At 36.1% G+C, this 25,807-nt stretch overlaps 2 protein-coding genes across 5 annotated transcripts in view; both read right to left on the bottom strand.

The window, feature by feature from the left end:
- Nucleotides 1–701: 701 nt before the first annotated feature.
- Nucleotides 702–11,044, bottom strand: LOC138692039 (zinc finger protein 678-like). Its single transcript, XM_069814870.1, has 6 exons — nucleotides 10,942–11,044; nucleotides 10,485–10,582; nucleotides 10,134–10,244; nucleotides 8,340–8,477; nucleotides 3,801–3,889; nucleotides 702–2,893 (listed from the first exon to the last, which is right to left on the bottom strand). The coding sequence occupies exons 2-6, from the start codon at nucleotides 10,575–10,577 to the stop codon at nucleotides 1,372–1,374; spliced, it is 1,953 nt and encodes a 650-aa protein (XP_069670971.1). The 5' UTR covers nucleotides 10,578–10,582; nucleotides 10,942–11,044; the 3' UTR covers nucleotides 702–1,371.
- A 1,350-nt stretch (nucleotides 11,045–12,394) lies between these two features.
- Nucleotides 12,395–25,807, bottom strand: part of LOC138692038 (zinc finger MYM-type protein 1-like) — a 36,841-nt gene continuing 23,428 nt past the window's right edge. For 3 of the 4 annotated variants that reach the window (XM_069814867.1, XM_069814866.1, XM_069814865.1), the window contains 4 exons: nucleotides 25,648–25,745; nucleotides 23,472–23,591; nucleotides 19,433–19,570; nucleotides 12,395–16,797 (listed from right to left, as the gene is read on the bottom strand). In XM_069814867.1, the coding sequence (XP_069670968.1) occupies nucleotides 14,545–16,797; nucleotides 19,433–19,570; nucleotides 23,472–23,591; nucleotides 25,648–25,674 (2,538 nt within the window). In that variant the 5' untranslated portion in view covers nucleotides 25,675–25,745 and the 3' untranslated portion in view covers nucleotides 12,395–14,544. Of the gene's footprint in view, nucleotides 16,798–19,432; nucleotides 19,571–23,471; nucleotides 23,592–25,647; nucleotides 25,746–25,807 lie in introns of those variants that run through there. The other variant, XM_069814869.1, reaches the window with a different exon arrangement.

The raw sequence follows: 25,807 nt of genomic DNA, 5'->3' as shown, positions 1-25,807 counted from the left end.
AAAAGGCAACAGATAAAAGAAAACCACTAGGATCGCCACTGTGAATTGGTAACGACCGATAGATGGAAGTACATTTGCTCCATGGAACTGCAATGAAAATTATACCATAGGGTAGGGTAGGGTTAGTTGAATCAAGGGGCTAGTAGGATCAATTTAAGCATTTGGCCTACTGCGTACAAACTGTTGTACATACAGGCAGCCATTACTATTGAGAACTTGTACAGATCAGTTGGCCGTGTTGTTCAAGCGTTTTTAAGTCATTACATACATTTTTCAAGCTTCAGGAGAACTTCAAAAACACTTAGGTAAGCGCCATTTGTTTTGTTTTTAATGCCATACAATTTTCAAAAGCTAGTAAATAAGGCTTAGTATTAATATTATGTAGTTATTCCGTATAACCTATCTGTTGTCAAGTAACATACTACTCCATTCGTTCTTTTGCGGTACAACTAGCGCATTCTGTTGCGAAACGTAGGAACTACGTGAGTTATACGTAAATCCAAAGGATGGGGTTAGTTGAATCATTTTTACTGGGGCTACTTGAATCATATGAAAAATATAATAAAGGAAAATGTAAACAGACAAAAGCAAGCTGCTTCTCATCTGACATCCTCTGAAAATATTGAGAAAACCAGAGCGAAGAGAAAGTTACAATTAGAGAAGAATTAGGAATCAAGAAACTAATCCACAAAAGACAAGAAGATAGTTTGCACATAACAAAAAAGTAAAAACCAGCAGTTCAGATGAAGAATCATCACAAGAAACGACTGAAGAAGACAGTGAACCATGTGGTTTTTGCGGGGTCAATTATTTTGATAAGAATTCGTTCACAAAAGGTGACTGGATAAGATGCCAGTCCTGCAAAACCTGATACCATGAAATGTGCGTAGGAGCAGCCGGACGAAAACAATTTACTTGTGGAAAATGTGTTTAGTTCGCCTATATTATAAGCAGTTTCACGTTCTGAGTTTATAATATTTTATATTATGATTTTATTAGTTTATAACATTGTGGGTTTGCATTTCAGTACAGTGTTGCAACAAAACATGTAATCCAAACAGCCCCACTAGTGATCCAAATTACCCCACCTTTCGTGAAAAATCAATGTTTTGACATGTTCTATAATATCTTGGAATATACGCGCGTATGAGAAAACTAAATTTGCTATTTCTTAATACAAAACACCCCACTGCAATGTAAAATGATGTTCCAATTTTGAAAATGAGAAATCTATAGCTGTGAATTGCGACTGAAGAAAAATTGATTCAAATAGCCCCACCCTACCCTAACATTATTTGCAGTGGCTAGATATCAGCATAGTGAAATTGATAAATATTGTTGCCATGAAACCGAATAAAGTTAGTGAATCTGTTATATGTGATCTGGGGCACTAGAAACTTTTTGGTTGCCGCTTGATGTATGAAGGCATGCATGTCTCTTGAGATTTCCCGCCTGTGAGAAAAACTTCCCACAGACGTCACACATGAATGGCTTATCTCCTGTGTGAAGTCGTTTATGTCTGCTGTAACTTCCCCAATACAAGAAAGACTCTCCACATTCCTCGCATTTCAGAATCTTTTCACTCGAGTGTTCGAATGCATGATGCCTCCTCAGATGCCGCATTAGCAAGAAAAACATGCCACATTCAGAACATTCGAAAAGCTTCTCCCCCGTGTGTAGAAGAGAATGTCTTCGGAGATGTCCTGATTCAGAGAAACGCATTTCGCAGATCTCGCATTTGAACGGCTTCTCGCCATTGTGTATACGAGAATGCTCTACTAAATTTTTCATATTCGAGAAAACCTTTCCACAATCATCACATTTCAATTCGCCTGTATGCAAGCGCGCATGTTTTCTGAGATTTCCCGACTCCGCAAATGACTTTCCACACACTTCACATATGAAAAGTTTCTCGCCATTGTGAAGGCGTGCGTGTCTCCGAAGACCACCCGATTGTGAGAAACACTTTCCGCAATGTTCGCATTTCAGTGATTTTTCACCTGTGTGAAGTTGCGTATGTCTCTTAAGATTTTTCGACAACGTGAAAAACTTCCCACAAACATTGCATTTAAATGGTCTTTCGCCTGAGTGGAGGCGTACATGCTGCGTTAGATTTCCAGATTCCAAGAAACACTTTCCACATATATCACATTTGAACCGCTTTTCGCCTTTGTGTATCCGTTTATGTTTATTTAGAGCCGAAGATTCAGGAAAAGGTTTTCCACATTCATCGCATTTCAGTGGTTTTTCACCTGAATGTCTGAAACAATGTCGCTGAAGTATTATCATCCGCGAAAAAGCCATTCCACAAATTTCGCATTGGAATTTCTTCTCGTCTGTATGCGAGCGGATATGAGCTTGTAGGCTTGAAGGTCGTTTCAAAAGCTTCCCGCATATATCGCACTTGAATCTCTTTTCGTTCATTCCGTCGATATGTAATCGAGCGTGAACTCTGAAATTTGATGACTGTACAAAATTCTTCCCACAAACTTTACATTTGAATGGTTTCTCGCCTGTATGCAAGCGAGAATGGATTTTCAGATTCCAAAATGACGAGAAACTCTTCCCACAATCATCACATTTCACTCGATTGTCCGTTGCATGTGTCAGCGAAATACTTTTGATAGAATTGGAATGAGTTACAGGTTCGGCACAAATACTTGAATTGTCTACTTTGTTACTTCTAAATGAAGATTCAGCACTGTGAGTGTGGGATTGTGTTTTATAGCCATCTTGTGTGGACAATTTTCCGTAGTCACTACAGTTTGTAGAACTTCCACAAGTGGTATTCAACGAAGTGACGCAATTTTCGCCGCTCTGGATTATCAAATCGTATTTAGGCTGACTACTGTCGTATTCTGATACAGTTTTAGTATCATGTAAATCTGGAATACTGCAATAAACAAAATGGGACATGAACCCATATAAAATAATGTAAATATTACCATGAGTAAAGGTTAAGAGCAACTTATAAATATATATGTATGTATGTGTCTCTATGTACGTATGTATAGGAATGTAGAGTAAGTTGGCGTAATTTGCGTATAAAAAAAAAGACTTTTTAAGTTTAGAGACACATAGCCTGTTACCATAATGCAATTTTCCAGTCACTTCTTTTGAGTAAGGAAAATATGAAAGACAGATGTTTTTCATAATCATGGAGAATCATGCTAAGATTCTCCGATGATATTCTTCCCACAAAGGGCTCCAATGATTCTAGTGGGATCAGATGCATTTGCTCGTCAAACCCAAATAAAAGGTTATGTCAGAAATATTCGTTTTTCCCACTTGACACTTTATTTTCTTTAGGCCATAATTAAAAATTGTTTCTTAAAACAAAACAAAAAACACTAGCTTTCATATCAATACTAGTTCTTACTATTCAATTTTTTATTTTGGAAATTTAGAAAAAAATTTGAACCCAGTAATATCCATACAGGATTGTTACACTAAAAACAAAAAGATTACTGGAACACATGCTAAGGTAAATCACGTGGTGGTGGCACCAGGGGTAGTAATAGTGGTGTTAGTAGTATTAGTAGTGGTAGTAGCAGTAGTAGTGATAGTAGAAGTAATAAAAGTAGTGGTAGTAGCTGTAATGGTCATATTATTGGTGCCATTATTATTCCGTTGAAACAATTTATTTGACCTAAAATTAATTCAGAAGTTTACTTGAAGAAATTTGGATCGTTTTCACGCATGAGAAAGTGCTGTGAAGTGACACAAATTTCTGTCCTACGTCATGAATCAGCTGAAGCAGTAAAACTAAAGACATAGTGAAAACATGACAGTGCTCTCACCACTCAGAAATGTCTTCGTCATCATGTAGTTTTGCTTCCAGATTCAACTTGAATTCCTCTTTGAATGTATCCAAGTAACATGACTGTTCCTGACAAAAAAAAAATCATAAAATAAAACAGTGACGATATGTCACAACATGACGTCTCTAGATTCAGGAGACCACAGGTAAAATACACACAAAATTAAACACTAGTTAGTAATGACAAAAAAGGAGCACACTAATATATAACAAGTACATAAAGTTCCGAAAAATATTGGCAATGGTAGGAAAATAATATGATTTACTTTGCATATTATATAAGATATTAAGAATATTAAAAACTTGAGAACAAAGAACAGTCTCAACATATAACAAAAACATGCTTCAATAATGGGAAAACCTGAGAAATTTTGAAGACATGGGACCAATAAGGAAAAAATGAAAAAGTTTGCGTTTTCATAACATTTCCGCCACCAAAATAATCCAGGATTATGTATAGAGTCTTGCAATAAGGCCTGTAACATACTTGAAGAGTTTTTGCTAGCGAGAAACGTGTTGCGAGAACATTCAAAGATTATGCAAATCTAATCTTTCAGGTAAAGCTCCCTGTAAAGCAGATTTGAATAATTTCAAGGGAAAAATTGTTCCGGGGCCGGGTAGAGCGCTGGTACGTTCAACCAGAGGTCCCGGGATCGATACCCGGCCCTGAAACAATTTTTCCCTTGAAATTATCCAAATCTGCTTTACAGGGAGCTTCACGTGAAAGATTAGATTTGCAAAATATATATGTTACTGTGTTCGTTAACAGAAAACCACAATTCCAAGTCACACAGAGATTGTGTGCACTCGTTGTGGGTCTCTGGCGTTTCGTCAGCCCACGCGAGTTGTGTGGATATAAAAGGGAAAAGTTGAGACGGTGTCGGGTGGAGTTCCCAGGTAGCTCAGTGGTAGAGCGCTGGTACGTTCAACCACAGGTCCCGGGATCGATACCTGGCCCCGGAACAATTTTTCCCTTGAAATTATTCATTCAAAGATTGATAACATGAATTCAAATGGACGTCCACACACTGGAAGAGATTCTCGTTCGAGGCAAAAATATCGCGCGAGTTTCTCGCTGGAATCGGTAGCTCAGCGAATTTTCTTGACACATTTATCAAAGATCTTTGACATTTATACTCTTTATGACGATTGAATGTAGAAAAAGATATCACAGGTGGCGATGAATTGGATTGTTTTTATTTGAAAATGAGGAAAGATGGCTGATAATTGCAGTCAGAAACTTATCAAACTTGTACGATGTCACCCGTAGGCCTATTTATATGATACACGGGATGAAAATTATAAAAACACGAAACTTAAAGAAGAAATCTGGAGACAAATATCAGATTATCTGTAAATAAATAGGGCTATATTTTATTTTGATGAGATTTAATAGTATTAATTAAACATTTCAAATAATGCATCTATATGTCTTAACAGTTTACATAATTTTAATCTGAACATAGCAAAGAATCCTCTATCATATCATGAATGGCAAAAAACTGAGGTCCATTCAACCTGAAATAACGCCTAAACGTATCATCATTCAAATCGAAATCAGTGTCCAAAACTCGCCCTTATTTTCGTAAGATACAATGTGATTTTCAGATGTTTCTGGCTTTAATTTTAGGCCTACTTTTTCTTTTCATTAACAAAATATGTTCATGTAACTCCATTTCCTCATCATCTGAATACTCAGATTCAACATAGCGTTCGTACGTAATTTGTAAAGTACGACAATATACTTACAGGTTATATATTTAAGTACGACAATATACGTAAATACATAACCTATAATATTTCCCCCAACGAGTCATTACTATAATCAGATAAATGCTTTCTGCATGAAGGCAGTGCATAGATGATCATAGCGAGGTGTGATCTGTGATAGCGAGAACTCGCCAAGTGTGTGGAGGAAGGCTCTTCGCCTCTTTCTCGCAACACATTTCTCGCTAGCAAAAACTCTTCAAGTGTGTTACGGGCCTAAGAAAGTCCTACTTTTAATATTTATAATAGCTGCCAAGTTTATGAAATTATAGCAGTCATTATTTTCTATGGCTATAGTTGTTGTTGGCAAATCATCATGAAACATTACACAATTCTATAACAAGTAGAAATTGTTAAAATTTATTATCAAATTGGGTCATCGGTTCGCCAAGCGTATGATGTGCGCAATCATCCTTGCAACAGATATAAAATTGATGCAACTGGTTGTGTGTCGAATTAAACAAAGGATGTACGTGACCGAATGGAAACATAGCCAATGTTCGTGAGAGTGTACGCGAGAATTCACGGAAATTAATTTTTCAGCAAACACAAGAACTGGGTCTCTCATCACATAGACCATAACTTGGGAGATTTTTTATCAGGACTTAAGTTATACCCTTACAAAACTGTTGTAACCCAAGAACTGAAGTCAAATGACCATAGACTGTGCGGTGTATACTATGACTGGGCTATGGAGAAATTGGCAGTTGACCCTGCTTTTAGCCGAAAAATCATCTTTAGCAACGAGGCCTATTTTTTGCGAATGATTTCGTTAATAAACAAAATGCCACTTTTGGAGCAATGAAAATTCATTGGAGATTCAAGAACGACCGCAGTGGATTTTGGTACAGCGGAATCAATGATCCATATTTTTTCGAAGATGAACAAGTGGCTCTGACTATCAATGGAGAAAGATACTGGCAATGATAAGGAATTATTTCTGGCCTCAATTGGAAGGTATAGATCTCAGAAACGTTTGGTTTCAGCATGATGGCGCCACATGTCATACTGCTTACGAAATAATCGACATTTTGAGGGAGAAGTTCAGAGGCTTCATCATTTCGCGTAGTTGTGATGTTAACTGGCATCTTAATGCTTTAATGCTGCTGGATTACTTCTCGTGGAGATGTGTTAAATCACGGCCAATAAGCCAGAAACGGTTAATGATGTAAAGAACAATATCATGTGCGTTATTCGTGAAATTAAGCCCGGTTTTTGTTTGTCTGTTACTGAAAATTGGAAGACCCGTATACACGCAACCCAATGTAGTTCTCTTCCATATGAGCTATTCCATCTCAAATCGACCGAAATATAGAGAAAATTGACCTTGCAATTTTTAAATACAATAAAACTTTTTTTGTGCGTAGAGAACTGTGATACAATGCTTTGTGCAAGTTTGAAACATCAGAAATTCATAGTGTTTAACTTAAAAATATTTTAATTTATCGTATTTTCATAAAAGTAGCAACTTTAAACTGTTGTGGCTCCGAAACCCTTTCACCCAAAGATCAAAATCATTATTTATTTCGATGCTGAAAAATTAAAATTTATATTGACATGTAAACAGTTTTTCTTACTTTTTATGGAAATGGAGGAATTTAGGTTTTTCTTCATTAAGACGCCTTTGACCACGAAAAAATATTTTAAAGATATATGGTTAAATGCCGCATTGAAAGTACAAATAAACACATATATTTTACTGCTGCACCGTTGATAAGAAAGTATTGAAAATATCAAATAAAGAAAATAAATAGCACGCACGTGAAGTAACGAGCTGACTATGAGACGGGAGCTAGCTGCGACAAGCAAGGGCAGGAGACATAAACACGTGATGTTTCGTCTAGTAGCGCATATCTGGGCTAGCTTTATCACAAGTTTTCATAAACACAGGAGTAAAAGGACGCCCAACGCTCGCTTATCTTCAGCTCTCGGCCAGTGCATGCGGTACTGCGCCGTTCAAGTCTAGGCATGTGAAAATAATTTATTTAATACCCTCGAAACTTATTGCCGAGCCACTAAGCAAACAATGCCGAAGTCCCTCTTAATAATGCAAGGTTTTTTCTCAATATTTTTTACATTTTTACAAATTGGCAAAAAGCCTAAAAGTAAGTAAAATCAGATTATCTGTCTCTCTGTATACAATAAAAATAAGGATTACTTCTTAACATAACCTACCACATGGCAGCTTCAAAATGAGCTATCGTTCAATGTTCTGCAGTAAATGGTTCCAGAGTTCTGAGCGCTGAAAGAGGCTTGTTTTTGTAAAATACGCTAAATTTGTCGCTCAATAGTACGAAAACCGTTTGACTTTAATATTTTAGTATATTTTTTAAAATGCACTGTCCTCAGCACCTTGTATAAATAGGGAAAAAATTAGAGTATTAAAAAAATGCGAGTTTTTTTTCTGATAGATTTCATAATATAGAATAGCCCTTATGTAATACCATTAAGTGTGCTTAAAAGTAATAATAATGAAATAAATAAACCTCTTTCTTTTATACGATTTGTTTCACTTTAAAAGTATGACACATTCACTGGAAGAACTTTACTTTGGCAATGATATGACTAAGTGGTACATTTAAATATTTCTTAAAAATAAAAGTGAAGAAAATATTGGAAACCAATTGTAGGCTTTCTTGAACAAAGAATCAATTAAATGGTAGCACAATGAAAATGCTAATGTCTAAGTAATACATCATAATAAAAAAAAATATATTAGAAAAAACCAGGACATCTGACAATCTCCACATACCTGGTGTCCATATTGACGCATGGGAGAAGTAATTGGAATTAATGATTCCTCAACTTTTATCTCTGATTTGTGGTCATTGCTGAAGTCCATGCATTGCGCATTTATCCCAGTTATGTCCAGATCTAATACATTGCCTTCCTGTAGAACAAAAAAGATACCACAAATGTGTAATTTTATCCAAAGATACCTACAGAAAAATGAAGAAGTGTACGTAGTATTTGTGAACCTAGAAAAGGCTTTTGACAGAGTGGATTGGAATAAACTGATGGGGATTCTAAAGAAAATTGGCGTGGATTGGAAAGAGAGGAGACTGTTAAGTAATCTTTATATGAAACGAATGAAAGTCAGGACAGGAGAAGAAATGTCAAAAGGAAGTGAAATTGGGAGAGGAGTACGTCAAAGATGTGATAATCATTTTGTTCATAATTTAACCTTTGATTGACTTTATATATTTCGTAATATTCTGATTATATAAAGCTTTTATTGTCTGTATAGCATTTCTGTGAAGTTGAAAATGTAGCAAACATCTATGATGTGTAATATGACTCTCAATAACATACAATCGTATACTTCGCTTAGTGCACAAAATATATTGATGGAATAATGGTCTATGTTGCCCGTCCTATAGTAAATTTATGAGCAGAATTATGATGTAACATTTTTGTTCCTCCTGCACAGTTAGCACATTGTAACATAGACTGTTATTCAGCCCTACGCTTCAATTGCAGAAATCAACACAACACTGAATTCACAATATGTGAAACTATTATAAATAATACGATGAAAGAGTAATGGAACAGAGAAAAATTCTCTCCAGCGCAAGGATTTGAACCCGGGTTTTCAGCTCTACATGCTGATGCTTTATGCACTAAGCCACACCGAATACCCACCCCGGCGTCGGACAGAATTGTCTCAGATTAAGTTCAAACTCTTGGGTTCCCTCTAGTGGCCGCCCTCTGCACTACGTCATAGATGTCTATGAACGTAGGACTGAAGTCCACACATGTGCTGAGGTGCACTCGTTATGAGTGATTAGTTGGCCGGGATCCGACAGAATAAGCGCCGTCTTAAATCACGAAGTGATTTACGCATATCATATATATTATTTTAATGTACCGAAGTACATATGATATTTTCATGCAGATATTCTGCGTCATCATATGATGAAAGTGTAATGGAATGGACAAAAATTCTCTCTCCGGCGCCGGAGAGAATTTTTCTCCATTCCATTACTCTTTCATCGTATTATGACGCAGAATATCTGCATGAAAATATCATATGTATTTCGGTACATTAAAATAATATATATTATAAATAAAATAAATACTTCGTTGCCAGGGAAAGGTGAACAGTAGATGAGCAATGATAACAGTACCATTTGTTTTGCCGCATATCGTATTACACTATATTATATGTAGAGGAAAATCATGCCTGTTAAACATTTAAGAGTTGTAAATCAAGAACTCTATCGAAGGAGAAGATAAATCTGATACGCATAGAACCAAGAAATAATTCAAAATGATAAACTATGGAATTTTTAAGTTGAGCCCAAAAATTGTTAACGTCCATTCATAGTTACGTCACCAAGATAAATATTCAACGATTATGTCCATCCCCAAATTGAAAATATGTGTTAATACTGATTCATTTATTATTTATAATTTAAATAGTAGGGCATAATATCGCTCAAATTTAAGAAACAAAAATTAATGGTACACAATGTTAATGATTCTATCATACGTCAGAATACTATGAGAGAAGAGTTGTATAGGCTACCCTGTAAGATCTACTCACCTCAGCTTTGCACACTGAGGTATCTTCAACTTTGATATCTGAAGTGACGTCATAGGTGTGGCCGACATAATCACTTAACTCAGTCATATGCAAATCTAAGAATTCCCTTTCCTGTAGAACATAGACAATGTTAAAAGAGTATATTATAGATTCAAAGAAGTTGAATTAAATCTGACGGGCTGCACTGAGGGTCTCCATATCAATCCTTGACTATTACCTGCTTTTTGCAAATGCAAAGACAGAAATAATTTACAGTAAAATGAGGACGAAACTTAGTAGACTTGTAAGACAGAGAAAAATTATGTTTCCATTACCCATACTCAAAATGGATACCAATCCGTTTCAATATACCTCAGATATAGGCTTCTTCTCTTCCAAATGAGCATCGTCACTTATCTGTATAGTCAATCCTTCATCCTCAGGTTCCGTCTTGATGAAATCCATCGCAACTGAAAGATGTCAATTGACAAACTACAAACTGACATTCATTTCTGAAAAGTAGGTTGTTTCAAAAGATTTATTCGAAGTGGATCTATTTTTTTTTGTATAATAATGGTAAATATCCGAATACAAATATTATGTTCCCCGCAAACATACAGAAAGTTTCCAGTATTAGTGGGTACGTTGCCAATTTCATCAAACATAAAGTAGGCCTATACTTGTTACGAACTTAAAGAAAAAGAGAAATTTGAGTAAGGGAACGATGATATGAATGTCCTAATACTCTTTGGAGTTGAATAATCCGCGGTATATGTACATATCTGCCTCTCTTTGTATACTAAATTAATTTAACTCAACTAGTCCTTACCCAATTAAATGAATCACCAAATAGTCAGTAATTACTAAAACATAAGACTGACGTATAGAAAGGAATGAGATCAATGCTGGCGTGACATGATTTGAACTTGCAAAATTACTGGAAGGGCTAGGTATCAAGTTGGTGTGACTCTCTTTATACCTTGGTGCGATAGGGTTAGCATTTTCAAGGTGTAAAATTGTGACAAATATGCATAAAATGTAGGCTTAATAGGGCCATATACGTCAAAAAGATTACTACACAATATGACACTACCAAACATATGGAACCTATATGATATACACACTTCAGTTATTGTATTTTATATCTTTTAACAAATATATTAAAAATGTACTTCATTTATTTGCGGTGACCATTTATTGCCAAAGCATTACATTCTAGACTGAATCCATTTTGTACCATTTTTCACTGTATGGTACATGACAACTCTCAGAACAAGTATTTTAATACACCCAAACTTTCAAGAAATCCTATTCTGATGAGAAATTACCTTGGCGATGTTCTTAAATTTGACATTATGTATGCTACATTCCTGTGAGAGGTGGGGGAACAAAACATAGTTCCATTATTACCTAGTGAACAACATGTTCCTGAAAACCATGTTCATACCACTAATATAAATACCTACGTAAGTGTTTTGCCCAAGGTTAGATCTTTCACTGTAAACCCAGCATTCTCTTATCTTACCTATTTTAGGCCTTCCTCTTAGTCTCAGCATATAATCCATATATCTCAATGTCGTGTATCATTATGCCTTCTTCTGCCCCGAACTCCTCTCCCATTCACCATTTCTTCCAGTGCATCCTTCAGTAGGCAGTTTCTTCTCAGGCAGTGACCCAAGCAATTCCCTTTTCTCTTTCTAATCCGCTTCATCATCATACCAGCAATTATTTCCATATTTATTTTGCAGTAATATACTATTAAATAAACTATATAAACTCGTTGAATTACTTGTTGAGAAAGGAGTTAAGATGTAATATTATTACTGGTGTGAAAATTACGTTGTTCGTATGTGTAATACGTGTCTTTATTTCGATTAAATATTGCGAAATTCTTGTACATTCATTTATGCAGGGATTCAATAATTTTCAGTTGCACCGCACGGTTATTTAGATACGTTGAAATTATAGGTTATATTTACTGTACCAGTTGCCCCTTTCATCTAATTTTAGTGGTTTCCAGTGCTCTGCCGTGTATGTTATGTCATATGGAAATTATAGGTTATGTTGACTATATTTGACTTATATTCCTATATTCGCAATTATACATTATAATTAAACATAATGTCATGTATGATATCCCGCACATTCAATTTGTCTGAATTACTATATTTATCTAGTACCTAAGAGACGAAGTAACACAATCGTACATAAACTAATTTCATAGGAGTGGTATAGTAAATTTTCTGTCTACAATTAAGGAAGGTAGATATGCTAAATTAAAATCACAATATAAATTCTTTTTTATTAAACCTCAAAATAGCTTCCATACTAAACTTAAAATGTCGATGCGAACAGACTATGTTAACATGTAAAATTCTCTTCACATTACAATAACACAGTTTTGTAATTATTTCTGCAACACATTATGCAACAAGAAGTAACCGGAACTTATGGACACATTACACTAAATAAAGCTTAGCAATGATACGCAATAAAGTTATAATATAATATTTCATACACTGAAAAAAAAAAAAACCGAACATACATTATGGCTTGGTCTAGATCGAAAAGGCATTGAGTTTGCCGTATTTCGCATTGTTGTGAAAAGTTGTGTGAAATGTGAAATGTTCGTTATCGGTTGTAATAACTGTAAATGGCTAAAATACAATAATTTGATTAATAATATGGAACAAGGAGACGTTTGTAGCACTATAAATAGTAAGAAAAAGAGGTCAGAGTTATCCTTCTTCCGAAAAGTCCAGGAAGGTGAGTTTATAAAATATAATATATACTTTATGAAAATAATATATAAATCTTATGTATTTCATATTTCAATAGTGGAAGGAAGGTGTTAATTTTTTCAAAAGAACACGATATCGAAAGTACAATACATTTTATCATCTGCTGGGGAAAGGGTCTATGATGAGGCGATAGTAGCAATCCTGGTGGTTAGCAATTATCTATGGATGCATATTTAGTAAGTATTGATCTACGTGACGCTATATACTAGACTGTGATAAAGCTGTGAAATTAAAGTTAGTGTAGGATATGTCAGTAGGAACAGAATCGTATTCTTATATTCCTGACTTCACAGTCATTAAAATGTTATCTTCCAGATCAGTGGCATATGGTGCAATTTTATGTGAGGGAAGCAATAATACAATTTTTTTTATGTAAACTACAAATGCATAGAGTAGACATGAACAGCTTGGAGGTGAAGCCACTTTTGTGGACAGTCACCATTATGATGCTACCAAAACATTGGGCCCCCGGTTAGCACATGGACAGTTGATTGTGATGTTGCATCGTTGTTTTAATTAGTAAATGAAGTAATTTCAATATGCCTACATGTACTGCGTATGGCTGCACAAACAGGTTTTCAAAAAAAATCCTGGAATAACTTTTCACAGGTAAATATGCATGTGTTAAATGTACTTATTACCGGTAGATAATGAATAATTTAGCCTAGGTTAGTCGGTTAGATTCGTATTGTTCACGTATTTGTTTGATTAAGAGAAAGGATTAGTGTATTGATATTATTGTAATTAATTTGTATAATCACTAAATCAGACACGCTTTGTAAACTTAGCATTTACGAGCGAAGCTAACCTAACAACCTAAGTTGGAAGTTTGTGTCGCGTGCTATAGAAAATGGGTGTACCGAGGTTTCTCTTCAACCGAATGCACGTATTCGTTTGATGAAGAAAAAGAAATAGTGTATTAATGTTATTGTAATTAATTTTTATAATTACGAAATCAGACTTATGCTTTGCAGACTTGGTAGCTTCATTAACTCGGTCGTGAACTAACTTGGGATAAACTCCAGAACATGGATTGCACCCTTTCCCTCTTACTTCAAAATTCCAACCTTGTACACACAAAATAAATTATTGGCACTGAAAAGTGCCTTTTCGTAAATATAATGATGCGCATTCGACAAACGCAGACAAATCTGCTCTTTTTAGTATTTTAAAACATAATTTGGTAGGTGCAATCCATGTTCTAAAATTTTCCTGCATTTTTATTGGACTAGTAGCAAAATAAGGTCAAACTGTTAACTTCCTTTTTTTATCATTATTGTTTGTTTAACCTTCCAGATTATCTATTAAATACCATACTGGAATTTGAAGAGCTGTCAATTTAAATAACCTGTATATATGTGATTTATCGATGGCAGTTTTGCAATTTTTGCTAAAAATATGTGCCTAGCGAGTCTGTATTACGAAACAAACAAGAAAGTGTGAGTCCTCCAGGAAATTAGGAACATATGGAATTCCTATTACCATAAGATCTTCTATAACGTAATAGCTATTTTGCAATGTTTTGGTAGCAACAAGATGGCGTCAGGTCCATCAAACCGGCTTCACTCCGTCCAATGGTATTAAGATGCTAGTGTCTACTCTATGTTGTATTCTGCGCTCGTTACCTAAATCTATTTGAAGACCAAAGCAATTCCCCTCTCTTTAACGGCAAAATCATCAATGACCTGGACGTAGAAGTCCTCATTACTACGAATGGTTTCCAGTAATTCCTTCTCTACAGAGAGTAATGATAAACTGGACGGTCTATCTTCTGCTTGGGAATTTCTGATGTAAGTCTTTATTCTGTCTAGTGCAGAAGAAGAATGTGCAACCGAAGCACTGCTTGCAGGAATTGTAACAATCAGTTCACACAATTTCCTAAGTTGAAATAGTTCTCTGTCAATCTTCATTGCTTTTAAATAACACAGAAGTTCACTCGCACTTTTATTCTTCAAGTCTTTCTTGCAATAACACACACTCAACTCACCTCTTAAACGAGGGAAATCGAAATGTTCACCATAGACTGATTTCAGTGATGAAAAAGCAATTTCAGGGAATTCTTTGCCATGATATGGTTTTATTAATTCCAGAAATTGTAACTTGTCTAGGTTCTGAAACCTCACATCAATTTGATTGATAACATTATCCAGAATATCAAAATATATTTTTCTGAGGCATTTTTCTACGTCTCCTTCATTATCCAACCGTGTTCGCTTGTTTTGTGCTTCAGTCGTTTGTTCATCAGAAGTTTCGGAAAATACTTTCTTGAACTCCTCTCTTTTGCTGGCTATATTTTCTTTAGCTACGGCCAGTTTATGGATACAAATCGAGATGTTGTTTGATTTGGTTTGTAAAATTTCAGAAAGAACAGTAGTTACCGAAAACAAATTTTTAAATACAGTAAGCAGAAAACTGAACGTAAAATCATTTAGAACAGAAAGAAACCCTTGAGCAGCAATGTAGGTTTCGTTATCCCAACCATCTGGACTTTCAATTATATTTTCAAACATTGTGATTAATTCAGATTTATACTCATAGACGGTCTCTACAAGATGCCCAGTGTAGTTCCTTCTTGCTGGTGCGAATCTTGGAAACTTTTTTTTCACTGCTTGATCTAAATAATGAGCCCTCTTTGATGATTTTGAGAAAAAAGAAGAGAAACCGTCGAGAGTTTTGAAAAATACATTACACTCTCTAATGCAAGACACGGACTGTGAAAGCACGTGGTTAAATTCATGAGACATACTATGAATGAATAAGGCACCTGGAAACTTCTCTCTGACTTTAGCTTGTAGTGCGTTAATTTCACTCGGTATGACCACCGCACCGTCATATGTTTGAGCCACTATTTTACTACCAAAATCATACTGAGCTATATAGTCAATAACCTGATTGGCTAATGCCGAAGGAGTCTGATCAGTACTCACATCAGAGAATCCTACAAATCGTTCTTGTATTACTCCGTCACTAGTTGCGTATCTAAGTATAACTGAGAGTTGCGATTGGCTTCGCATATCAGTTGTGTCATCTACCATTATTGCAACAAATGGAGCATTGTGGACTTCTTTTCTGATTTCTGCTACGATTACATTATTTATTGATTCAATCAGATCGTTTTGAATTTGATTAGAAAAACATACAACTCCATTACTATGCTTTATGTGCTCATTCAATATAGGATCGTATCTCTTTAATAAATGAACCAATTCAACATAATTACCTCTGTCAGCTGAATTATCGCTTTCGTCATGATCACAGAGGGCCAGTTCTCGCTTTCCTAAATGACAGATTATATCAATTAAGCGTTTAATTATATCTCTGTTTTCCTTCACCTCTTCGTTATGTTGCAGTATTGCCACACGCTTTTCACTGTCAAGTCGCAGATCAAATCTAGATATGCCAAACGATGCAAGTTGTATTGCTGAAGTAATGTGCGACTGAGAGTTTTCATGTTTTATCATTGCTTTATAGAAATTGTTCACATCGCTATAGCCAGTCTTGTTCCATACATTTTTTTCGTTATTAAACAAAAGACATGGCCAACAAAACAATTTCGCTAGATTGGAGCAACCACATAGCCAGTCTACTTTACTATAATACTCTAAATTAAACTTCCTCACGCATGATTTTGTTTGTACTCTAAGTTTTTTCAGATCGGACATTGGTCGCCCAAGTTCAATAATTCTTTTCTTTTGCGAAAAGTCTTGAGAATCAAATCCATGTTTTAAAATTTTTTCTATTTGACAATTACACTCGGGAAGTTGAGATTCCATTCCTGCTGGAACCTGCGCTGAACACCTCCCATCCCCCGTCTTCTCAGTAGGCCCGCATGCAGGCAGCGCACCACTCGCTTTGCGCTTCCTTCCCTTCCACACATTGCGAGTCTACAACACAATTTTATTTAGAATCATTAAACAACAATCGATAAAATAATATTATTGTGCAATATGTGTAAACAGAGCACAAAAACGCTACATTTTGCACACAAAAACAACTTTCCAATTTCCAACAGTTTTCACAAGGAAGCAGCTGAAATAATTCTAGCTGTGGGCAGAGTGGCAAAATCTTCTGAAGTTGGAATGAAGAATTCGTAGTTTTGACGATTAAAATATGGTTGTTGTTTAGTCAACTGTCTGAACCTCACAACTGTAGATCTGTTTAAATAGTTTAAATTTCACAAATTTTGGCCGAAAATTGTGGAAGTTTTAAAAATCATACATTGACCCCAAAAATTACGATGGCTCTCAATATCTTAATTTAACCAATTTGTTTTTTCGTGTTACGTGCATCTCACAAATCACTCTAAAAAACTCATTACTTAATCACGACTGGAGAGTAAGGACTACATTTTCACAATCACACAATCAGTATACTCTACTTCAATATTGTCATTATTATTTTTTAAACAAATACTCAAAAGTACTTAGAGATCACACACGTCGAGCAGGTAGACCCTATTAGTTTCTCCTAACCAATGAAGTGAAGTATTTACATAATGATATGATATGATATATATTTCTTCACAGCACTTCTTTACATGTAATGGTGTACCTCACATTTCTGTATCCGGTGCCACCATTAACATATTATTACAATAACACATTATTTGCAGTGAACGTCTACACAAATACTCCCAATTACACTATGTACCTTTTTTGTTACTTGGTCAATCTCCCCTTCAGTATTTCTCCTACATTTCATTTGCTATTCTCTATTTCGTCGGTTTCTTGGTAAAAGTGACCAAGTCACATTCCAAGGCTTTCAACCATTATGAAAATGTAAGACATAATTTTATATTAAAAACCAATACTATATCACATTTACCTTCAAAATAAGTTATTACTAACATCTAAAGAAGTACAGTTATCTTTGGATGGCACATTAAACTTTTAAATGCCTTTTCCCAACAATTTTGCATTTTGGACTTGGTCACTTTTACCAAGAAACCGACGATTTGTTCATTAATCCTAATATATCTAATAGGCTATTGTATACTCCTTTCACACCCTCCTTTTCCTCTAACTACTATTCACTAAAATCTCAAATTCAATTTTTCTCTATAAATTATCATATTGAATTATTTGTCCTATTTGTTCTTTGACCTTTTATTCATTTACTGTTCCAACGTTCAAATGTTAGTACTAATTTTATGCTGTCACTTGTTCACTTCTCTTAATCCTTTCTCACTGTTTTCACTCATTCCTATTTGCGCTCACTTCCACTTTCTCACTATTCTGCTTACACCTAATCCATTGTCACTATTCTCACTTCCTATTAATACTTACATTTTATTCTACACATCTGCTTATACACTTTCTCTCTCCCCTATACTTCTCGATCTTTTCCACTTTCACTTTATTTGCACTTTTTGATCACATCCCCAATTTTTTTTATACGTATCAAATATCTCTGCTAAATCCTCAACTGTTGCAAGTTCTGACCTTTCATTACTGTTCGTCTCTGTCTTATTTCTGTCTTTGTCTTTCTATTTATTTCTTCTTCTATTAGTCTTTCATTCCCCCCCCCCCATGCTTTCACTTTCACATACTAGATTTCCACTTACACTTGCACCCTTATGTATTTACATAATAAATAATTGCTTTTAACAAGAAAATGGTTTACATACAATTAACTTTTCCTATTTCCCTTTTTGTTCCTAAAAAACCCTTCCCTTTGCGATTTGTTTATATATGTACATGTATATTAAACAACTGAATAATTAGCCCTATTACATAGCCATAAATTTAGTAACGCAAGTCATTGTAATAATTGCGGCCTTTAGTCGCTGCATGTGCATGTACATCCCTGATGTCTACATTACGACGCTACGTAGTACTGGGTGTTCATTTCAAAGTGTGTCATGACGTCACTGTTGTTGGGTCACCGATTTGAAGCGAGTTTCAGCTTAAATGTTAGAGAAGTTGCCTATTATTTAAGGCGTTCTTCAATCTGAACTTGAGAACGTGTACGGTATAACTTGAACGTCGTAGCAACAGATGGCGGTCTGTACGGTCTGTGTGCTACCATAACCTCTTTCAAACTGTGTTTTGCGCCGGCAAGTCGTACGCAGGGTATTTGTTATCATCGGTTGCGTACGGTAACATTCCACAACACAAATCAAATGCTCCGTGTCCATGTTGACCGTCGAAGTTAATGTCAACAAATACGTAAGTAATCGTCTTAACCCTCTCCCCATATCCCGACAGTACGTATTTCCAAACAGTTCACATTCCTGCCACTACCGGCGTTACCGTACGTATCGGCACGTACTCTTCAGAATGAACGCCGTACTTGCTAGCCAACTTCTCTGCCTCTTAGATTATACACCTGAGCTGCGGAAGTGTAGGAAGATTGAATTCTCTAGGCTCATCAGCTAGCCACATGACGGCATACAGCGAGCCATGACACATTTTGAACTGAACACCCAGTAGATGCTCTATGCCCTCGTGATCAAGGTCGAGCTCTTCTACCATGATTGGGAGCTAATATCGTCTCATCCCTGCTGTAAATCTTACTCACCTTAGCTTTAGTCTTCAGCAAAGGAAACTCAACTGGCACAGGAGTTTCCTCAAATATCATCTCTGATACCAGACTATAGTTGTGGTCCACGTACTCTGACTTAATCTCAGTGACGAGCAGATCTATTGAATTACTTGCCTGTGGAAGATAATGCATTATAAACATCTAGGCCTACAGTTGCTCAGTATTTCATGACTACATATTTGAAATGCAACATTTTGATGAGCTGATTTTAACCATTTTCTTGAAGGACACCATGTTTTTAAGAGTTGGCGGTTGAACTGTCCTTTCTCAACCCCCTATATCAGAGATGGACATCGTGCCTCACTTGAGAATTTGTGCGTCACTGACCTTCACAGAACTTATCGCTCTGAGTGACATCATCTTCACAGTCCCCTTTCCTCCCTCACCCAGCTCCTAGGCGTGGGCAGGTTCTATATCAGTTTCATAAGCAATATCAGTGGTGGCATAATGGCATTATCAAAGCAGTGTGTACGCGTTAGAAAACGATTATTTCATGAGAAATGGGAGGAAGAGTTTTTTTGCTGTTTAGAAGGGGAGAACATAGGATGTGTGTTATGCTCGAAAATCCTATTAATAAATTTAATATACGACATTACTCCTTGTGTCATAAAGAACATGCTGAATTAGAAGGTAAGACAAATTAAATGTTATTTTTCGTACTATTCCGAAGAAAATTTATGATCTTAACATTTGCATAGTATACTAAATACGACATTATACCTTAAACACGCTGCATTAAAAGATACGAGGAATTAAATGTTGTTTGTACGTATTATTAATTCGAAAATAAATTTATAGAAAAAAATATCAAATGTGCATAGAAAACGAAATATGATTTTCTGAAATTATTTTAGGTCGAGAATGTGCAAATCTATTAAGTAATCTTGAGAAAAACCAGAATATTCAATAAAATAAACGTAGACAACGTGATGGAATATTATTGGCTAGTTACGCAATTTCTCGCCTGTGATTTAAATCAATTCAGCAACAGAGAAACAGTAAAGAGGTTTATGATTAAAGCTGCCGAATTAATTTGCCAAATTGAATAAAAGTTTTCGAGTCTCTCACGTTAACCAAGCGCTTTCCTAATAATTCGTCACTGACCGCCTTAGCGATTACGATAAGGTGACGCAGGTCACAGCAGTTTATATTTCCCATCCTACTCTGCAGTCTCCTCTCCTAGTAAACAAACTATTTCAAATCGAGTGCCTCACGTAACCGAAAATTGTGGCCATGTATGCCCTATATGAAAGGAGGACCACACCTGTCTTTGGTCAGCGGGTCCTTCGGACCTAGCCGGGAGGGCTTACTTGAGTCCACCGATCGTTCCCACCTCTGCCTCCTGTGGGACGCATCTCTATGCACGACAGGCTAGCGGGAGATATGTCATTTCTCTCCTACTACTCATTTCTGGAGACATTCCCCGATCTGCCACCTGGGGACGCGCCGTCTAGGGGTTACAGGTTCCCCCGAAATCTGGTCATGATTGCCTCAGTAAACACCTCCATCGTACTGGAGTACTGAATTCACCTAAATGCTTACTGTGCACCAGAGAAGAGACATGGAGATGGAGCACCTGGCTAATTGTGAAACTCTTAGGACATTTGTGGATCTTCCATCAAAATATCGGGAAGCAAGAAGGATGATGACTTCATTGTTAAATCCAGAGCATTAGATACACACATATTTAAATTTTTCATTGGTGTGGAGAGAAGTTAAATGATGTCATAATGTATAATGACTCTCCTAGCATGCTCTTTTTACAACTTCGAAAGCTTTTCGATTTAGGACTGTATTTCTAGGGCAGATCTTAAGATATGCCTGACTTTGCAGGATGTTTTAAAATCTGAGACACAGGGCCGTATTCCAGAACGTCACTCCCAACTTCACTTTGTTTCGACTTCAAGTCAAAAGTTAGGTAATATCACAGTCTACTAAATACAGTCACGAAGCTTAAGTTTTGAGGGTGCTAGAAAGAATAGACTGTGACGGTACTATTTTGCATTGCCTGTAATAAGGCGATATTAGCGATCCTAGTGGTGAGCAACTACCTAATGTTTGCATATTTACTACGTATTGAGCTTCGCGACTGTATATACTATACTATACTATACTTACATTTCCTTTGAGAGGGAGAGGGAGAGAGTGTGTGAGAGAGAGAGTGTGTGTGAGAGAGAGAGAGTGTGAGAGAGAGAGTGTGTGAGAGAGTGAGAGAGAGAGTGTGAGTGAGAGAGAGTGTGTGTGTGTGAGTGAGAGTGTGTGTGAGAGAGTGAGTGTGTGAGAGAGTGAGAGTGTGTGTGAGAGTGTGTGAGAGTGAGAGAGTGAGAGTGAGAGTGAGAGAGTGAGAGTAAGAGTGAGTGAGTGAGTGTGTGAGAGAGAGTGTGTGAGAGAGAGAGAGAGTGTGTGTGTGTGTGTGTAATGCCTACCCATTTCACTTTAACGTGATTCGGGTTCCACATACTGCGGATAGATGGCAGGACTGTGACACACCACTTCTGTGGGTCACATTATGTATGATGTGTATCCGTAAAGAGTTATGCGATGCTCTAGGTGAGTGTATGTGTAAGTGTATTGCAGGAAATGGGTAAGGATGATGATGAAAGTGAGGAAGGGAGAAGGGGAAACCCGGTGCCGGCATGTAGCCTACTGCAGTCGAATAGCACTAAGGGGGCTGCCAGGCTTAATGTCCCCGTCCGACGGACAAATCACTATCAACAGTGACATATGCCTTCTCTTCATATGGAATGTGGAGAGATTTGGAATTTAACCGAGGCATATTGGTGCACAATCTAGTGATTAGAAATTGTACACCGCCATCTTTCCTAGTCCCGAGGTAGAAATTTTACATGGATCCGTATTCAGTCAAACCCAGGCAGGCTAGTCTGGAGGCAGATGCTCTACCACAGAGCTACCTCGACTCACATTTAAATACATTTATTTTAACAATATTTCCATTCTCGTTCTCGTCATTTCTGTTCCTAGTTTATTGTGGACCAGCCTTTATTTTAAAAATATTTCCATTTTCATTCTCGTCGTTCGAGGAAAGTAGCATTTTAGTTGAAATTTGGAATGCTTATTCCAGGAAAATGGGAGGCATTGGAGAGGGGATATAGAAAGATTCTGTAGAGGAATTACTTGAACTCTTCTATTCCTTCGTACCTGTCGTCTCGCTCTACTTACTTTTCTTCCCACCACAATCTGAACACATGCTCTCGCCATAAAACAATACTAACAATACCATCCCATCGCACCTCCTCATACTCATCCTCTTTCACAATAGCCCTGCCAAGACTCTGGAATTCACTACCTGCTAGCATCAGGGACTGTCGAAATAAAATTGAATTCAAACGCAAACTTACTAGATCAGTAACTGAGACTCGTTCAGACATGGCTTCTTGTAAATAGTTCTCTTAATATATCACAAAATATTTCAATATCTGATAATTTCATCACTATACAATTCTGTTATTCTATGTTTAATTTGCAATTCAGTAAATATAAAATATTCTTTGTTCTTAACTTCTATGATAAATTATCTACCTTTCATTAGTCAGGTAATCTTTTCGTACTTTGATTTTTATTGTAATTGTAATTGTAAATTTAATACTACTTGTAATTTTATTCTTCATATTATAGTTTTTTTATTGGGTTATTTTACGACGCTGTATCAACATCTAGGTTATTTAGCGTCTGAATGAAATGAAAGTGATAATGCTGGTGAAATGAGTCTGGGGTCCAGCACCGAAAGTTATCCAGCATTTGCTCGTATTGGGTTGAGGGAAAACCCCGGAAAAAACCTTAACCAGGTAACTTGCCCCGACCGGGATTCGAACCCGGGCCACCTGGTTTCACAGCCAGATGCTTGATGCGTTATGTTACTGAACCTTCCATGTAGATAAAACCAATTAATAATATTCCCAGAATGAGTCCCATATTAATGTGCGAAGTTGTATACAGATGGTAGAAGAAGAAAATACCAACCAAACAAAGCAAGAAGTGGAGTTACTACACTCACCTCAGCACTATTAATTGACACTGGAGTGTCCTCCGATTTCACCTCTAATGTGCAGTCATAGCTGTCACCTGCACATTCTTCCTTTATGCCAGTCACGTGCAGATCTAATGAATTCTTTTCCTGAAGAAAACACAGATATCATAAGGAATACGGGGTGTGAGGAATTTGAGTACGCAAATTTTAACAGGACGTTCTTTGTATGAAATAGAACCAAGATTTCTAATGAAGTATTTTTCTACAATGCATAGTTTAACCAACAAAAAATAAATTATGTGAAAAGTTTCTTTGCCAATATTTTCATCTCTCTTTAAGGTTTACTATGAATGTCGCGATAGATATTAACCCTTAAATTGGCAAAACTTCATTTCTCACACTTGTTTATTAAACCGTGTTGGACTGTAAAGAAAACAACTATCCTAATGTCCATATTTTATATCTCGTGCAATGTTAAAGAATAGTGAAATTTAATTTTCCTAACAATTTTTTTTTCTATTGTCCTATTAAAATTATAGGATATAGCCTATTAACTTGTTATATCCTATAGGACACATTGCCTATGTAAGGTTTAAAATATGAACAATTTTAGTCTTTGTCCTTTTTGCATAAAGTGAACTGTTCATCCACAAATTAATGTCACATACAATACTGATGGTTTAGTTACATGAAACGTGCAGATAATAAAATTTGAGCATTTTCAGTGACACTACAGATCATGTATACACTTCTGCAGGCCTACATTATTAGAGAACATCTAGTACGTATTCATGGAGTACTGAAATTGATTTGAATACATATACCATATTGGCTATGATCCTCCCGATCCCCATTTCCATGCAATTTTCGATGCTTATTGAAAACGAATTGAATACCAAAGCCAAAGCTTCGAAAGTAGGTTTAACATGTCATAGACAAATAACGATTGTTCACGTGCTTAGCATATTGAGATCGTATTAAATTTGACACTGTTTTCATAGGACTCAATTTGTATTGAATATGATCCAATCCCATTTTCACGTGTCTCGATTTTGAGACTTATTGACACTTAAATTCGTTTTGAATCAGCATTTTCATTGAAGTTTCAATAAGGTAATCGTACTCAAATCAGTTTAAATACTCCATGAAAACGTAATTTATTTTACCTACCATATAAGAAGAATCGATTCAAACTTGCTACACTATTCATCGACAGTCGTGTACCACAGTCTAGTATATACAGTCACGAAACTTGAGTTGTGAGGGTACTGGGAACAATAGACTGTGCTGGTACTATTTTGCATTGTCTGTAGTGAGGCGATATTAGCGATCCTAGTGGTTAGCAACTATCTATGGATGCATATTTACTACGTATTGAGCTTCGTGACTGTATATACCAGACTGTGCATGTACTAAGAGCACTAAGGTACGTTGTCAACTAAAGGAATATGAACCAAGTCTAGGACTTAAATGATGCAAAGTGAACTTGTAATCAGTTAATGATGGAAGACTTAAGGAGGAGGAAAAAAGGTGACAAAATGTGAGCAGTCCCAGAATAAATGAACCAAACATAAGCACAACAAAATCTAAAGAAAATAAAACTACAATGAGTGAATCAAAACCAATTCCAGTAAGTTAAAACTAAACTAAGCTGGTGTAAACTAACCTAAACGAATTAGAGAAAACCTAATCAAACAATTTGTATACTTCTGTAATTCTGTAGAAATGTATAAAGGGTTTCCACAAATGATTCAAGCAGTAATAATACACATTGGCTACTTCATAGTAGTCGTGTAATATTCAATGAGGTGGGCGAGACCTCATACATAATGAATATGTGATATGTCACACACAGCCTATCAGAGAGATTGTTTCATAATTTGAAAGTGATAGAATCATAACACTGCCGACAAAACTAGAGAATACCCTTTCTTTCACACACTTTACGAAGCTCTTATTCTGCTAATAAGTTTACAATAGAAAAATTCTCTGCCTAATTCTATAAAGAACCATTTCATTACGAAAAACATAACTGTACGACCATGTGCTGTTTGCTATAAGAATTATCCAGCTTATGCGTGACAAGGTAATGTAAATTTCTACACCACTGATGTGTTATGTAGCTGCTCTCAATTTATGAAAGGATCTATCTGTATTATACATATCGTGTAAGGATGGTAGAAAGTAATGACTTTCAGTTTACCTCTAATAAACGCTCCCTCTCTTCCATCTCGCTATTATCCGTTAGTTGTACTGTCAACGAGTCAACTTCAAGTTCTGCCTTTGTCACATGTATCACAACTGAAAAACATGAGATTAAGAAATGTGAACTAATTTCATTCCATAATAGCATATATACAAGA

This window comes from Periplaneta americana, chromosome 16 (genome assembly GCF_040183065.1).
Source record: "Periplaneta americana isolate PAMFEO1 chromosome 16, P.americana_PAMFEO1_priV1, whole genome shotgun sequence".
Classification (NCBI taxonomy): Eukaryota; Metazoa; Arthropoda; class Insecta; order Blattodea; family Blattidae; genus Periplaneta; species Periplaneta americana.
The sequence above is the reverse complement of the archived record's forward strand: the minus strand, read 5'-3'. Positions and strand labels throughout refer to the sequence as shown.

Coding starts and splice junctions, on each gene's coding strand:
- LOC138692039 (XM_069814870.1), bottom strand. CDS start 10,577: ATGGATTTCATCAAGACGGAACCTGAGGATGAAGGATTGACTATACAG. Junction 8,478..10,133: donor CCTCAGTGTGCAAAGCTGAG/GTGAGTAGATCT, acceptor TTTGTTCTACAG/GAAGGCAATGTATTAGATCT. Junction 2,894..3,800: donor GACGAAGACATTTCTGAGTG/GTGAGAGCACTG, acceptor TGTTTATTGCAG/TATTCCAGATTTACATGATA.